Here is an 18,236-nt window from a genome sequence, read left to right as displayed (position 1 = left end):
ATTTTGATGAAATATGGATCGGTAAACGATATTAATCGTGCATTCTTATGCGATGTGTGGTTGTCTGGGGACAGACAGGACAGACAGGACAGACAGGACAGACAGGGCAGACATGACAGACAGGACAGACAAGACAGACAGGACAGACAAGACAGACAGGTCAGACAGGTCAGACAGGACAAACAGGACAGACAGGTCAGTCAGCACAGACAGGTCAGACAGGACAAACAGGACAGACAGGACAGACAGGACAGACAGGACAAACAGGACAGATAAGACAGACAGGACAAACAGGTGAGACAGGACAGACAGGACAAACAGGTGAGACAGGACAGACAGGTCAGACAAGACAGACTGGTTTGACAGAACAGACAGGACAGACAGGTCGGACAGGACAAACAGGACAGACAGGTGAGACAGGACAGACAGGACATACATAACAGACAGGACAGACAGGTCAGACAGGACAGACATGACAGACAGGACAGACAAGACAGACAGGTCAGACAGGTCAGACAGTAAAACAGGACAGACAGGTCAGTCAGGACAGACAGGTCAGACAGGACAGACAGAACAGACAGGACAGACAGGACAGACAGGACAGACAGGACAGACAAGACAGATAAGACAGACAGGACAAACAGGACAGACAGGTGAGACAGGACAGACAGGACAGACAGGTGAGACAGGACAGACAGGTCAGACAGCACAGACAGAACAGACAGGCCAGACAAGACAGACTGGTTTGACAGAACAGACAGGACAGACAGGTCGGACAGGACAGACAGGACAGACAGGTGAGACAGGACAGACAGGACAGACATAACAGACAGGACAGACAGGTCAGACAGGACAGACATGACAGACAGGACAGACATGACAGACTGGACAGACAGGACAGACAGGTCAGACAGGTCAGACATGACAGACAGGACAGACAGGTTAGACCGGACAAACAGGACAGATAGGACAGACAAGTCATACAGGACGAATAGGTCAGACAGGACAGACAGGTCGGACAGGACAGACAGGACTGACAGGACAAACAGGACAGACAGGACAGACAGGTCAGACATGACAGATTGGACAGACAGGACAGACAGGTCAGACAGCCCAAGTAACATTTTAAGTTGTATAATGCTCTGGAAATACATAATTTACTCTAGAGTGTTCTAAAACCAGAATAAAACCAAAATGTTACTAGGGAGGTCAGACATGACAGACAGGATAGACAGGTTAGACCGGACAAACAGGACAGATAGGACAGGCAGGTCATACAGGACGAATAGGTCAGACAGGACAGACAGGTCGGACAGGACAGATAGGACAGACAGGTCGAACATCACAAACAGGACAGACAGGTCAGACAGGACAGACAAAACAGGCAGGACAGTTAGAACAGAAAGGACATACAATTAGTATCTGATTCTGTTATAAATGAGTAAATTTTGTTTTAAAGTTTTGAACAAAAAGTGTTATTTTTGCGATCAAATAATAATAAAATTTACAGCTAGTGTTATATTTTTTAATAATTTAGTTATTTTCACAACATTGGATCTCTAGATAGCCTTGCGAATGACTCGTAGGATTGCCAATCCAGAGTTGGTGAGCTCGTTTCTTAGTTCCGTTCTAGGATGTTTTTGGGTGGGAAACATTCTCGACTCCCGGTGCATAGTGTATCCATTGTACTTCATGCGATGGTGGGCTTTGAAAAACTTTAAATTAATAACTGAGGAAATGCTAATGGAATACTTATTTGATAAGCAGGCCAAAATCTAGTTGTAATGTAGAGCCATAGAAGAAGACGAAGAACAACATCATGCACTAAGTTTGCAACAAATTTTGTTATAGAAATTGTGTATTACATAATAACATATATCATGGCACGTAACTTTGAGAGGATGGAGGAAGCCTACATCAGACTGAAAAGCAAAGCTAAACGGATTGGACTAGTCATCAATACGTCGAAGACGAAGTACATGATAGGAAGAGGCTCAAGAGAGGTCAATGTGAGCCACCCACCACGAGTTTCTATCGGTGGTGACGAAATCGAGGTGGTTGAAGAATTCGTGTACTTGGGCTCACAGGTGACCGCCGATAACGATACCAGCAGAGAAATTCGGAGACGCATAGTGGCTGGAAATCGTACGTACTTTGGACTCCGCAAGACGCTCCGATCGAATAGAGTTCGCCGCCGTACCAAACTGACTATCTACAAAACGCTTATAAGACCGGTAGTTCTCTACGGACAAGAGACCTGGACGATGCTCGTGGAGGACCAACGCGCACTGGGAGTTTTCGAAAGGAAAGTGTTGCGTACCATCTATGGTGGGGTGCAGATGGCGGACGGTACGTGGAGGAGGCGAATGAACCACGAGTTGCATCAGCTGTTGGGAGAACCATCCATCGTTCCACCGCGAAAATCGGAAGACTGCGGTGGGCCGGGCACGTAGCCGGAATGTCGGACAGTAATCCGGTGAAAATGGTTCTCGACAACGATCCGACGGGAACAAAAAGGCGAGGTGCACAGCGGACAAGGTGGATCGATCAGGTGGAGGACGATTTGCGGACCCTCCGCAGACTGCGTGGTTGGCGAAGTGCAGCCATGGACCGACCTGAATGGAGAAGTCTTTTATGTGCAGCACAGGCCACTCCGGCCTTAGTCTGATGATAAATAAATACATAAATAATAACATATATTGATATAATTTTGATAGGGACTTCTAGTCGGGAGCTACAGATATATTGAACCATATGTCAATAAAACGATGATACCCATCAATGAACCAACAACCGAATTTGGTAGTCGTTTTGGAATGTGATGAAACTAATTTTCATGCCAAAATTTAGATGACAATCATCATTGCACCTAGAATAGAATAAACTTGCAATACAAATACGGATTAGAACTCTCTTTTTTAATAAAAATTACTTCATTTTGGTGTCCCAGTAAGTATGAGCACAATTTAAAAATAATTCCCAATTTCGGAATTGGGAAAATTTTTATATTGCTCCGCTTTTATATTTTATGTTTTTTACTATGATTTACTGCAGTTCTGCATCACTTATCCGAGATTCATTTAATCGTACACAAAGAAGGTGAAATTTGATCAGATGGTACCCATTAGCTTCAGCACAGACCGCTTGTCAACGATTTAGGTTACATTTTCAATCTTTTTTCAAAAGTTGTAATGGAGTTCGCTTCCTTGACATGTTTTCACAAATGTACCTTTGCCAAATCCCGAAAAGTTTCATTAGGAACTTCCTGAGAATAGTTTAAAAAAATCATCTCCTTGAGTACGTATTCGACTCCTTTTGCTTTGTACTAGACTATCATATCCATCATGTAATTCACTGAATCGGAAACCGGACAAAATACATAGTACTGGGTTTTCGGGTGGGAAACATTCTCGACTTTCTAGATATAGTGTATCCATTGTACTAGCCACACAAATTACATACTAATGCAATGGCGGGCATAGAAAAGCTAGCAATTAATAGCTGAGGAAACGCTATTAGAATATCAGGTTAAAAAGCAGGCCAAGTTCCAGCTGGAATGTAGAGCCATAGAAGAAGAAGAGGAAGCCCACAACCGACCCACTTTCCCTATTAAACATTGTCGAAACTTTAATAATCAAAAAGCTTAGAACATTTCGACAACGTTGGCAACATTTCAAAAAGGGCCAATGCACTATTGCCGGAAGCCCCATGGAAGAGATGTGAAACGCACGTCAGCTGGCAATTAGGTACCACGCGTTCCTTTAATTTGTTTTGATATGGACCTATCATACGGTCAGGGCGCAAATGCTAGTGGAGGCGCATGGTGCATTAGAGGGGAGTGCTGCAAAGGGCGTTCTTTCGCGCAAAATCGTTGGATGTTTCATTCAAATGTCAGAAAATACGGGGTTCAACACCTTTTTTCTCTGAATCTACTTAATTTTAGGTTTCGAACATAATTAATATGAAGGATCGTCGGAAACGCAGGTAGGAAGTGATAAATTTGCGGAAAAGTTTGGGGCTCTCACTCTTATGAAACAACAGCGACGTTTACTCAAAAAAACCAAACCAATGATTCAATGTGAAAGCAAAATTGCATCATTCCGATGATTACTACATATTTTGGCACTCATAATTTCTACATTGATGTGCACGGTTAGAATGCAGAGTTTAATGTAAGGTCTTAAAATACATAAAAACGACACCTTTTCTGCTTACGATTCGACCAATGAATAAGTTATTCCCCCCCGTAAACAAGGCCATTAGTGTACGAGTTCCATAAATATTCATTAGTTTCCTGGGGAGAATTCCCAATCACACCTGCACGGCGCGCTCGTTCTAGACTCAACGTCCGATCGGCATCCAATTCTCACGAGCTCGCTCCGTATCGCTCGTTAACTGAAAGTGAAACTGTGTGCTTTGGGAATTCTCCCTTTCGTTCTAGAGCCGCGTGCGCGGTTTGGCAAAAGACAACACAAATCCCAGTCGGTGTGGCTTATGCGCGGGCACAACAATCCAGAAATGTGGCCATAAAAGTTGTTTTGACCGTGAACTAGGTATTAGAGCGCCGGACCGGACCGGAGATGTTCTTAAAGTAAGGTGTGGCAGTTTAAATGCTGGACTTTATTTGCCGATGCCCGGCCCACCACCGGGATCAAAGCAAACAAGTTTTGCATTCATTCAAACTGCGGAGATGGACAAGTGTCCAATAGGATTTTTGCCGCAAGATTTGTTAGATGATAATATTTGGATGAATATATGAATTTTGATTTGATGGAATTTGATGGCTCAAAGCTGCCGTGCACCTGCATTTTGAAGTAGCCTAAAATGTTATGGCCAGAATTTTCAAAGCGGCCAAAAAAATTGATGGGAATTTTAATACCATTTTGAGCATACAGTTGTGAAAGATATTACTTGTTGGTTTGCTTGTCATAAGACGAGTTTGTACAATTCCATTTAATTCCACCACTTTATTGTATCAGATACGTATTTCGATCTCAACAGTAAGGCCGATTTAAGTGTCTCGAGCTTGTTTTTTCGTTTATTTAGGCTGTTACAAATATTTAATTTAAATTATGTCCTACTGGTCTTCAAAAAGTCAAGGGGGGGATAATAAAAAAGGAATATTAAATTGGAATTTTTTTTCAAAAATATGCCGACAACCCCCTGAAACAATTAATTGCATATTATTCGGCAACTTGGCCGTACGAAAATCATTTTTTTTAATTAAAAATCTTGGCTGTGCATATGCACAGCACATGTTTCGAAATGGTCAAATTGATATGAAATTTGTGAAAAAAAAATCCACGGGAATGAGGGAATCGAACCCTCAACCTTTTATTCTCTAGATAGGCGTGACTCTAAGACTAGATATTCTGAACAAATTTTATATTAACATCTCTGAGGAATTTCTCCCTGTTGAAAAACTTCCTTCTTTCAGATAGTAAATGAAAAAGTCTAAAAACTTTCTTCTACCATTTTTTTCCTGAGATTCACTTATCCCTATATTAACTTATTTGGGAGAGATGAATGAGACATTGCCTATAATTTTTTATCTAGAAATTTCGTTTAATTCTAAGCCTATTCACCAGTTCTGCATTTCTTTGTCATGAACCTAACTCGATGTTTCTCAGATGCGAAGGGAAGTGCAAAAACTTCATATACCCTGAACCCAGTCACCTCCACCGGATAAACTAATGGGGATTCTTCAAGAAGTTTCTGAAGGGTTCTTGGAGAAATGTCTGGAGCAGTTCTGCAGAATGTGTGGAACAATTCTAGACTAAAATTTAAAAAGGGCGTAATAGCCTTATACTGGTTTCCTTCTGGTTTCTTGTTTATGCAGCTTTGATATTTTTTTTTGTTTTTTTAACTACTAATGGTACATGTTTTAAAACAGCGGTTTTCAACCTGGGGTACATGTACCCCTGGGGGTACCTTCGGCTGGCACAGGGGATACCTCGGACAAAAATGCATAATGGCGAATGAATTACAATTTTATTCAAATCTTATTGATGAAGTTTTGATAATTTTATATTTTTTTATTTCAGAAATTTGTCTTGTAAATAATATGCATGGCGATCAGTCAATCATGGCCTATTGCCTGCCCTCTACAACCAGTACCTTTGATGAAGGTATGTGAGAGAAAAGATCAAAAGGGCAAAACCTCGAATGAACAAATTTTAAAAATTCAAATCCACAGAATGTTGAATAATATGTAAAGAATATTATTCTTTTCTAAACTCTACAAATTCGGAAACCTCCACTTGAGCAACATGAAGACCTATTCCTGAAAAGCTCAGTCGCTTCGTTGCAAGGGAATTGGAAGCATCCTTCCAAGCAGCTCGTAGGACTCCTTTCAAGTGACCCGGAAGCCTCATTTAAAGAGGTTCGGAAACTATCTTTCAAGAGGCCCGGAAGCCTTCTTTTATGCTCTACTAGTAGACCCGACGAACTTAGTTTCGCCACAAAATTGATTTATTCTCTGCTTAGTTCTCGAGTTTTGCAGAAATGTCTGTTTCATTTGTATGGGAACCCCCTTTCCAAAGGAGGGAGGAGTCTCAAGCCATCTTAAGAACCTTCCCCGGCCCCAAAAACCTTTGCTTACAAATTTTCAGGACAATCGGTTCAGTAGTTTCGGAGTCTATAAGGTTCAGACTGACAGAAATTTATTTTTATGTATATAGATTTTTTTAACTTTCTTTTTTTTCTGCTTCTTTTAAAAGCCTTGGAAGGATCTTTTCAAGGGACTCGGAAGGCATTATTCAAACCAAACCGAGCCCGAGGTTTTGAAGTTCCAACTATTTCAGAAAATTCCGAGAATGTTCCAGCTGGTTTACTTTTGCGTATTTTCTCCTCAATTTCGGCATGTCCACTATCTGCTGCCATTAACGTATGGCCGGTTTTAAAATACTTGAATGATATTTTACGAACGTTCACAACGTCAGGGTTGATTAAAGTATCATGTGTTGGAACATATTCCAATTGTTATTTTGCGCACTGCAGTTATGTAGCCAAAACGTTATTTCTCCTGCATCTTTGAACTGGTTATCACTCGACGGAAACAGCTCGTAATGTCGTTGGCTTGACAGACAGATTCATCCCACAAACATGTAATAACAGGCAGGTCTTTCATGTACTTGCCCTGAGGAGCAAAGGTTTCGTTATAAGGGACCATCCACAAAGTACGTGACGCTTATAGGCGGAGGGGGGCTCCGAGCAGCGTGTCGATTCATACAAAAAATATAGAGGCCTAATACAAAAAGTTTGACGAAGGGGGGAGGCGGGGGGTAGAAAATCGTCGATTTTTGCGTGACGTACTTTGGGAAGATCCATTAATTACGTAACGCAAAAATTGACAATTTTTAACCCCCCTCCCCCCTGTCACACTGTTTGTATGAAGCATCTGAAATTTTTATATGAATTGTCACACCTTGGAAAACCCCCCTCCCATATTTAAGCGTTACGTAATTTATGGATGATCAATATGTGGATCTTCCCGAAGTCAGTAAACGCTGTGAGAACACGATACCTAGACCAAGATTGTTTTATGTACAGGTTATATGACTTCGTCAGTAGATGGGAATAACGTAATAAACGAGCATAAATTCCATACAAAAATCCAAGATGGCTGAGTTGGGGATATTGACAAGTCGGATAACCTGTAAATAAAAAAATCTTGACCTAGACTAACGCTGCTATACGAACGAACGATGCAATGAGAGAATCGTTTTCACAATGTGACTGACTTGCGGTTACTTTTCGCGTGGATGAAGAATGTAATCGCATGTAAATCACACTCGAAATACTTTTGAAAAAATTATTGTTATCAGTAGTTTTAACAATGTTTCTACTGCAAAACCATTGATTCTGTATAATAGCCTGACTTTTTTATATCAAATCAGTCTAAACACATAAATAGTAGAGAAAACATGCTAAACTTTTGCAAGCGATTTTCTCGTTTTCACTTTTTAACAGATGGGACTGACTTGCGATTCGCGGCAGTATAGTATTTGTGCAAAATAGCCAGCCAGTACAGAGATGCGAGAAATAGTTTCATCAGTAGGATCCCCTACACAAAACTTGGCCAAGTGGTTAGTCAATGAGTTCCATAGTATGCCGAAGCCGTTCCCCAGCAGATCAGTTGTAAACACCCAGGAGCTCCAAGACCAAGACGATATTGGAATCAGGAAACATCGGAGAAGAGGACATCATGGTATCATTCGACGTAGCGGCATTGATCCCAAGCGTTACAGTGAAGGATGCTCTGAACCTTTTGGAGGATTGGCTACTAGTACAACGGACGGATACAGCATGGCGAGGAAAAGTAAAGATGTATCTCAAGCTTGCAAGATCGAGAACTACTTTACATTCCGTGGAAGCTTCTACAAACAAACGAAGGGTGCATATGGGAAATTCGCTATCACCGTTTTTGTGCGAATTATTCATGGCGAATTTGGAGGACACCCTAGAGGAACAAGGAGTACTACCCGTGAAATGGTAGAGATACGTGGACGACATTTTCAGCATTATCAACCGGAAAGATCTTCCCAGGAATTTGGAAGCGATGAACAACGTGCATAAAGACATCAAATTCACCCACGAGGAGGCAAAGGAAGGTAAATTACCTTTCTTGGATCTACTGGTTATCGAGGGAACAAATGCAACATTAGACTTCGAAATCTACAGGAAGCCCACCAACACCATGAGAGTCATTCCATACACATCAAATCATTCGTATCAGCATAAAATGGCAGCTTTTCATCACATTCACAGGATGCAGACGATCCCCCTGAGCGAAGAAGGAAAAACTAAGAAGCTACAACACATCATGGAAACAGCGAAGATCAACGGATACAAGGAAAGAACAATACAAGCAATCATCAACAAGAAGCAGAGGAACCTACGGAAAAACGAACTGACAACACTGACACCGATCGATGAACCGCTGAAGAGGGTATCGGTCCCCTATGATCAACACATCACCCACCAGCTACGCCATCGACTGAGGAAATTCGGCATCGATTTAGTATTCTCCAGCAGAAGCAATCAACTGAAGACACTGTTGGGCTCCACAAAGGATAGAGTAGAAATGTTAAATAAGGCCGGGGTTTATCAAATTAATTGTTCACAGTGTGATAAAGTGTATGTAGGTCAAACAAAAAGATCGTTAGATGTAAGGTTCAAAGAACATATTGCAAAAGTAAGTAAGGCTAAGAGGGAAACTGATAAGGGATTAAATTGTGAGTTTAGGTCTAAGGTAGCTGAACATGTATATCAGGAAAATCATTCAATTACGACATCAAACATTAAAATTTTAAGAAATGTCTCTTATCCGTGGAAACTTGATGTTGCTGAGAGCTTGGAAATCTACCGACAGGTACAAACGCGGGTGTTGAATAAAGATCAAGGAAATGGTAGCTCCTGGCTCTTCAAGTTTATCGAAATTAATTTATTGGCTTTTTTCGGTGATAATTATACTACTCAAAGCGAAAGGGAAAAAAGGGCTTCTGGTGCGCTACAATCGATGTCCGCTTTTCAGTGCGCGATCGTGCTGATAAGCATTTTCTGTGGAATTTTTTATCATTATTATTTTGCATTGTGTCGCGACCGTCCTCTGACATCTCCATGCTCTGCATATCCGTGCTCGGTCCGGCTTACTGCAGTGAGGAAACTCTTAAAAACTCACTGCAGTAGCGCTCGAGGAATGAGCTACGATGCGGATGGCTTGCCGGCTGCTGGGCTTCTTGCTGCTGGGTCGGAATGGCTCGACGGATGAGTCTCGGTTCGGCTGGCTTGCCGACTGCTGGGCTGGGTGCGCCCGTTCGGCTGGTTGCCGAATGCTGCTTCAGTTCGGCTGGCTTGCCGACTGCTTGGTTTGATGCGCCTCGGTTCGCTGGCTGTTTGACGTCTACTGCGGTGAGGAAACTCTTAAAAAACTCACTGCAGTAGCGCTCGTGGGACAAGCTACGATCCGGCTGGCTTGCCGGCTGCTGCCTCTTGCTGATGAATCGGAATGGCTCGACGGATGAGCTTTGGTTCGGCTGGCTTACCGACTGCTGGGCTGAATGCGCCCCGTTCGGTAGACTTGCCGGTTGCTGCTGGGTCGGAATGGCTCGACGGATGAGCTTCGGTTCGGCTGGCTTACCGACTGCTGGGCTGGATGCGCCCCGTTCGGCTGGCTTGCCGGCTGCTCGTGGAATGAGCTACGATCCGGCTGCTGCTTCGATTCGGCTGGCTTACCGACTGCTGGGCTGGATGCGCCCCGTTCGGCTGATTTGCTGTCTGCTGCTCCGATTCGGCTGGCTTGCCGGCTGCTAGTGGAATGAGCTACGATCCGGCTGGCTTGCCGGCTGCTGTTTCGATTCGGCTGGCTTACCGACTGCTGGGCTGGATGCGCCCCGTTCGGCTGGCTTGCCGGCTGCTGCTCCGATTCAGCTGCTTCGCTTGATGCGCCTTGGTTCGCTGGCAGTTTAACGTCTACTGCAGTGAGGAAACTCTTAAAAACTCACTGCAGTAGCGCTCGTTGAATGAGCTACGATCCGGCTGCTGCTTCTTGATGATGGGTCGGGATGGCTCGGTTCGACTGCTCCTTCTAGCGCTCCTACGATGTGCTTTCGTTGACGTTCGTCGTAATTCTCCTCGATGCTTTGCAGTGCATGCGGTTTTATAGGCAGTAATCTTCTTCTTTTTCTTTTTCATTGGCTCGCCATGAATGACGTGTATAGCAATAAGGGACCTCGCACAGTAACAATGGGCGGTCGTTTTTTTTTAATCGATAAAACTGCAATTTATCAATTAAAATTTGTTTCAATAATTTCAAAATAATTCCTTTCTTCTTTTTTTGTTTCTGCTTTTATTTATATTGTTCATTATGGTGCCTGATGCTACACATTGCAGATAGGTGCTTCCTTTCTAATATATTTAGGTTTCTTCTGTTTGTGCCGCGAATTTCACTGCTCCTGGCAGGAACGCCATTGTGAGAATCTGTAATGAACATGAAAGGAACCTTCTATGAAGATGCCAAGATCACGGGACTGACACTTGTATACCTCCACCGCAGTTCATTTCGTAGCCAACATGGAAAATTCCGCACTGACAGCCATAAGAAGAATCATGGGAAAGAAAGAGATAGGTGCGTTCCACACTGACAGTTCCATAAACGACAAGCAGAAGAAACGAGACTGCATCTACACTACGAAAACACAACCAAAACATCAGACCCTTGGCCAAGATGGTCTTACCTGAACGCTGGTTCGCAGACGAAAGTGACAGATTGATTTACTGCCTGGATGAGCCTACTGCGATTTTACACGCTGTTGTCAGACCCAAGCAACCAAAAGTTCAGATAACAGTACATTTCTGGCTTAATCAGCTCCAAGAGGGATCCTGAATAGAATTCTATTCAGCTCACTTTTTAAGTAGTTAACCGAACTATCAAGTTCACATTAAGTTATTTTCAAGCTTCTAAAGTGGACATCAAAGTTCACAAAAAGTTCGGTGAGAGTCCTGTATAGCATGCTATTCAGCTAGACAATGAACTTAAAGTGTACTTTACAAAATAAAATGAAAACCACAAGGCGATGGAAGAACTATTTTATTTTTTTTTTTCAATGATTGTTCGCTAGAATGTAGATGCTGTTCTTATTTAGGATGCGAGACTCCACGTGACGATGCGCCTACAACAAGTATTGAACTCCAGTCCTCCTCTTATAATCCGGGGTGCGTACCACTGCAGCATACGATCGACATGTAAAGTGGCAAAATTTTACTTCATGAGTAGATTTCATATATGATACTTGTCTCAAAGTTCACCATAAGTATAATTAGGATAAAATGTGAACTAGAAAGTTCGTATAATGCCAAGGTGGCACTAAATGTGAACTTTATGTCACAAAAATTTCATACCGAACTGATTCTGAATTTGAAAGTTCACAAAAAGTTCATATGGAGCTTGATTCTGAACTTTAATGTTTATAAAAAGTTCGTGTGGACCTGATACGCGGCTTTGAACAGTTTGACTTTGTTTTGTTTTTGTAGCAGTGTGCCTATGCTGTGAAGTGAAAAAAATATTTTGTAAACTTTTGTGCTGACAACAAGTTCAGTTTGTGCTATCGTGAAACTTGATATTAGAAGTTCGGAACAAGTTCCAAATTAGCGTGGTGTGAACTTTATAGTTCGGAATAATATTAATTTTCAAGCTGATTAGAAGTACGGTTAGTACTTGAACCGAACTTCTTGTTAGAAGTTCGGAACAATAATTTAAATAGCATAACGTGAACTTTAAAGTTCAGATGAAGAGGAATAAGCAACTTTCTTGAACTTTCAAGTTCATTAATAGTATTAAATGAGAGTTAAGTTCGGTTTATGAACAATGGAGCTATATCCTAACTAAATGTGAACTTCTTAGTTCAATCCTCAAGTCTAATCCGAACTTTTGGTTGCTTGGGGAGTCATGTACGTAAGAGTAACTACATGTGGTGCATTTGACAGTTCTCTTGCTCATTTGGAACACGATTTTGTATGGGAATGACAGATGAATCTTTTTCCAATTCCGTGTGTAGCAATGTGTAGCAAATATTAAGCTCGATGTATACTTTAGAATGTAAGAACATGTCGATACTCTTATTAGGTTCTGCAGTGTCTGTACGTAACCTCAATCTGATGACAGATCAGTAGTACTACGCGTTGGACTCGGGGGCAGCCAACCAATCAGGAAGTCGAACCTTGTCGGAGTCAATGGATAGTACTACTGAACTGCCAAAAAGTTCATTTGACGAGGACCGAATTCATTCGTGACGTCATGCTGCAGAACCTAATTATAGGACTATTTTTTTGTTCGGGATGAACTACCGCGTCCATTTCATTGAACTTTTGTAGTATACCCGTGTCATTTGTTTAGTGCATGTCTTTCTGCTCCATTTCTATTGAGAAGAAATGAAGTAGTCGTTTATTATTGAGGTATTTTTCAAACTTAATGTAAGGCCTCTTTAGATCAAGGTACCGCTATTTATACCCTTAGAGGAATAGCTTATACCAACTCTCAAAGGCGCGCCCCTCAATCAGTTGCGGCTCAACAATAAGTGGGATAATATTGATTTTGACAATGCATCGGTACTGTAGTTCAAACATATTTTTGCTTCTTCTTATGAGTTCCGCATTCGTTTTTGTACAGAGATCTGATTTCATTGCGTTTGGCATTTCTGAATCTCACATTTACACAGAGCTCTAATCAGTCAGATGGTTCAGCAGATCCACCAAATTCGTATCCGCTTCTTTCCTAATTAATCAGCGCTCTGGAGCTTGGATATTCATGTCGTCGGCTTAAAAACCACCGTAAGATCGAGTTACGTTTTTATAATTTACTCCATTGACTCTATCCAAAAGAGGCAAAATGTGGGTAATCTAAAAGCAAATTATAGTCGTTCCATACTCTTCCGACCATCACTCATAAGTATTACCAAGAATAGTGAGAACTAGAGCGCAGTGTGGTAAATCTTTCTCCGTAATGCACCACGAAAAATGGTGTCTACCCAGCATTACAGGCTCCGTTAACTGTCTGGCTAATTGTTTCATCCCCTAAGCCATTCATCCCCTCGGCACCAGTCGCCTGACACCTTGGGATTCAGGGTTAAGGACGTCATATTGTCAGCTTCAGTGTTCTACCGAGCCTGACGATATGACCGGATGTACACCGTTATGCACTACTTCAGAGTATCCATATCCCAGCGTAACGGGACTACAGGACTTTAGCCCTGCCCATGCTGAAAAGAAAATCGGACTCGGGGTGCATTGTTCCCTAAGAATGGCGCTTTATTTCCTTGAGTTTTCCTGCAATAGCAATTACTTTGAATTGTTATTTGTCCTTACCATTCAAATTGATACTACTAAAAGCTAGCCTTGGTATGGCTGTGATAGATATGACTCTTAATCGCATAACTACTTTCTCATGACTTTCCTAATATTTGCCATGCTATTATTGCAGTCGTCCAGCCTTAGCCCGTTTGACCATTTGCTAAAAAACCCGAATGCAATCACCAGCCCGAGACAGACAGCCTTTGTTTGGTTCGGTCTCATAGTTTCGGCGGGTGCGCCGATTACCATATTTTTGAGTGGCGCGTCCGGCCCGATGTACTTGAATTCAGCGGCCAATTTCACAATTTCTTCCAAGCGAGTTCATTGACATTAAAATCACGCGGCTGTCGCATTCGCTGTGTGGAGGACCCGTGCCGGTGCGCCGCCCGGGCCATGTCGTCGTCGTTATGTGCCGTCACCGATTGCAAAATCGCGCATAGATAAATCCACGCGCATTGGGGCCTCTTGCTTTTTTTTTGTCCACCTCTCTGTCGGCAAACCGTAAGGCTGTCTCCGATTCAGACAGGGACAGTATTCAGATGTTTATGCAAAATTCGAACGCCAGACGTGAACTTTGGTGGACTTTACGGTTTTGGGTACATCAAAAATAGGGAGGATGAGGCAAAATGTATATCAAGCGGTTTTGATTTTGACCCAACATTTTAAGTTATTTATGGACCAATTTTGGGTAACATTATGGGAATGTCAGATTTTCTTGGTTTTCAATCGAATTCAAGTTGTGTTTTCTCAATGTTTTTCAAATTTCTCGAGATGATTTTACGACAGTGGCAATTTATTTGCAACAACGTTCAAGGAAAATAACGAGCAAGCCAAAACGATCATTTTTCTTGCTCAATGGCAGAATACTGAGTTACTGGGATGAAAACTTGAGAAATTTGACTTTCTAATGCGTTGATATGAGGCTAGTCACAACATGTTAAGCGTCAAAGAGCAGTAAATTAGAAGATATCAGGGATCCGAGAATTTTCTTAGTCTGACGATTAGGCCCTTTTACTGAACCATTATTTGCTGAAAAATGTTGTTAACATGACTCTGTGGGTGATCGCTCGAACTTCGCGGAAAATTTTCAGGCCATTCTTCCCTAGCGCTGAAGGTGAGCAGAGTAGGAGAGAGCGTTGAAGACACACAAACCCGGTTTGATCTTGAATCGTTGTTTCCCCCTGCGTTCAAGACGCATCTTCCTAGCCCACAAAAGTGGTCTTTCGCACAAAAACAACACACAAGCAAAACAAACCCCCCTTGGCAGCCCACGCTACCACCTTCTGTGGCCCACAATTAATGAACCACCGAGAGGTCGTTGCAAGAAACATACATAACACTATTACCTTAAAGCTTTCTTCTTGCCAGAGATACCGAGTCGTGAAGCCGGTCAAGTGAAATGGTGGCTTTCCAGTTTTGGCATCTGTAAACTCTGTAATTTATCAAAACTGGAACCAAAATTTATGATGGACAGAAAATGATGTTAAATAACTAAAGAAGGAACACAAATACAAAATTTGAATGCAGGCAATGCTGTACTAAATTATTTAGGCAAAACTATTTTTTTCACGTATTCAACCCATAACATACAAAGAAACTTAATTGCAGACAGGCAATGGACACACATGTTAGCCAAAAGAATCAATGAATTTATCGATTTCTTTCGAAATAAGACATTTTTTTAGTTTTAAGAACAATGAAATAAAATTAACTATGTTTGATGGAATTTAAATTATGGGACAAGATTTTCACAGCGTTGATTGACAACAAATAGAATAAATTTTCAAGACCCAGATCAAGAATGGATCAATACCAAGAACACGTAAGCTGTTGCTGTCAATCAAAAACAGAACAGCACTGTACCAAAAGGGGAATACCATAGTCGGCCGCTCCAAGACTGGGATCCCAGCCTGCGGGGCGACCGGACCAGCCATCCTCGGTGGAATGGCAATTGTGGGAAAGAGAAAGAGAGAAATTGCTCGAAGAAATTGTTATGAAAAACTCGGTCCCGGAAAGTGGGTCAGTGGTCTCGTTTCGACCGTTCCGCGCGGCGTTCCAGCTCTGGAATCTGCCATCGATCGTGTACATACGTCGCCAGTTCCGCTGGTGTAACCATCGCTGTATGGCGAGCGTGTTACCTTGATCCCAGCTGGATAGGTTTACCCGCAGGAATAGGGGAAAGTGGTTTGAAACGCATTATACTTCAATGTGAAAATGATTTCTATTGGTTTTTAAATTTCTGTTTCTGGTACAAACCATGGTTTATTGGAAATTCTGGAGAAGGCTCCTGCTCAAAAACTTTCAGAAATAAGAACAGCAATAAACGTAGTCGGATGATTTTGCGAGGACTTAGTGGATTCCTTCGTCTAAACGTCCTTTCGACGAAACGGCATTCGATAAAATCTTGCTTAACTTTTCAAAAGGAAGTATCATTTTTTCATGAATTAATTTGAATAGCGCAATCAACAGATCAACATAAAAGCTTTTGATTGCAGTACTCAAATTAATTTATAAAAAAAATGTTGATTAGGTCCTTTTGAAAAGTTAAGCGAGATATGTCATTTGACAGAATGTCCTAAAGTTGGATGTCCCTTATGAGTTACAAATCGATGTTGGTTGTTATTCGGTGCCACGCTATCGATCGTCGCGTCGCGAGACGGCGATACCTGATGCAATCATCTATTTACCTTTTAAGAGCGTAGAGGGTTTACGAAGATCACGCAGATTTGTTTGTTTATTGATAATTTTGTTTACTTGATACACAATACTGGTATGGTGACACTAAAAATCGATGAAAACGGTGCAAGTGGGATGGTTAATAGTCAAATAGAGCACAAAACAATCAAGAGTGCAGCAAAACTGCTGTCTCAGCATCCTTTCTGACACCTGAAATCTAAGCATCGGATCCAACACAATGCGTAGATTTGTGACGTGATTCACTGTTTCGAGAAAGATTGAGGATGAAAGTGTCACAAGCGTTTGAACAAACGTAAACTGCTCCGAAAAGGGATTGGAATCGGGTCATTCGCAGTTGCTCTGCGTTTTCTTGTATACGGGAGTCAAGCTCGACACGTGCTCTGGGGTTATGATTAGAGTACCGCCTCGAGGATAAGAAATGTGTTACGCATGGAATAGCTTCACCACTGCGGCAGTTGAAATCAGATGCCCTTGTACGGAAAAAGGCAACGTAACGCTACTGACTAGCTCATGTAATAATGAATCTGTGCGATGCGAGAATTTGGTTTATTTATACACGGTAAAAAATATGCACGTCCATGAGAATTGATTTGCATTTGAATTTGCACTACTTCAGAATCCAATCAATATTAATAGCTGACCTTTTCAAATTCAAAGACCATCACTTCCATTTGACGTGCACAATATTTTGATTGTAAAACTAATAAAATAAAAAAAGAATCTCCGCAGCCCAGATTTGAATAACGTGCCATCGCTTGAAAGTCCTGCATCTTACCATGACTCCATCTCACACTTCGAAAATCCTTGTGCAGAAAGCAGAACAGTTGATACAAACTGTCATCTATTTTTAGAACTATATCAATATTGATCATCTTTCAAATCAATAACCTTTCATCTCTGAATTCAACAACGTATCATTTCCAAATTCAGTGAAGACATTATTGGTGCTGATCAAAGTGCCAACCATTTCAACTCCCATAGAGAAGCACTTTGATCAATAGTGTTGATGTTTTGGAATTGCCCATATTTAAGGCACTTTCGAAATGTGTGACATCACTCCAAAATCAAAGGAATATCACTATCAATCATAGTGATTGTAAAGTTGGACATTCAATAGAAAGAACATTTAAATTGAGCGTGCTGATTATTTACCGTGTACGAGACGAGCCAGCCTCGGGCTGAAAGTCTCGATACTAAAGGCAAAAAAAAAATGGTTTATTTGTCAGGCAGCACTATGACACTTAACGGAGCCGCCATGCAATATAATATTCACATGTGTATTATGTTTATTGCCATCAATAGCGAGTTATAATAGAACGCAGCCAACGTACTCATGGTGACGGGGTTCAGGAGTTTTAGTCAGTGGATTCCAAGTTTCCGGGATTTAGCGTCATCTTGGAAGTAAGGTTTGCCTATCATAAACCTTATCTTCTTGAGCGTCCACTCTTGCGAGTGAGTCCGCCTTCTTATTGCCATATATTAGGTAATGGGATGAGACCCATACAAAGGTTAATCTTGAATGATCTTTTGATAGTTGAAAGTGAAAATAGGGGAATTGAAAGTAAATTTATGGACTATTGGTGTACGCGATGAACACTTTCTCGGACACCAACATCCAGCAGCAAAACCTGAAGGGGCGTGGTCTCGGCTCGCATATGTCGGTAGCCGTTGCAAACAAATCAATAATTATT

At 41.8% G+C, this 18,236-nt stretch overlaps 1 protein-coding gene across 1 annotated transcript; it reads right to left on the bottom strand.

The window, feature by feature from the left end:
- Positions 1 to 541: 541 nt before the first annotated feature.
- On the bottom strand, positions 542 to 982 carry LOC134206008 (myoD family inhibitor-like). Its single transcript, XM_062681698.1, has one exon. The coding sequence runs from the start codon at positions 980 to 982 to the stop codon at positions 542 to 544; it is 441 nt and encodes a 146-aa protein (XP_062537682.1).
- Positions 983 to 18,236: the final 17,254 nt, after the last annotated feature.

The sequence above is a fragment of the Armigeres subalbatus genome, chromosome 1 (assembly GCF_024139115.2).
Source record: "Armigeres subalbatus isolate Guangzhou_Male chromosome 1, GZ_Asu_2, whole genome shotgun sequence".
NCBI classification, from domain to species: Eukaryota; Metazoa; Arthropoda; class Insecta; order Diptera; family Culicidae; genus Armigeres; species Armigeres subalbatus.
Note: the sequence above shows the minus strand (reverse complement) of the source record. Positions and strands in the feature narration are given on the sequence as shown.

What these genes read in the sequence shown, in the direction of transcription:
- LOC134206008 (XM_062681698.1), bottom strand. Translation starts at nt 982, where the DNA reads ATGACTTGTCTGTCCTATCTGTCCTGTTTGTCCGGTCTAACCTGTCTG.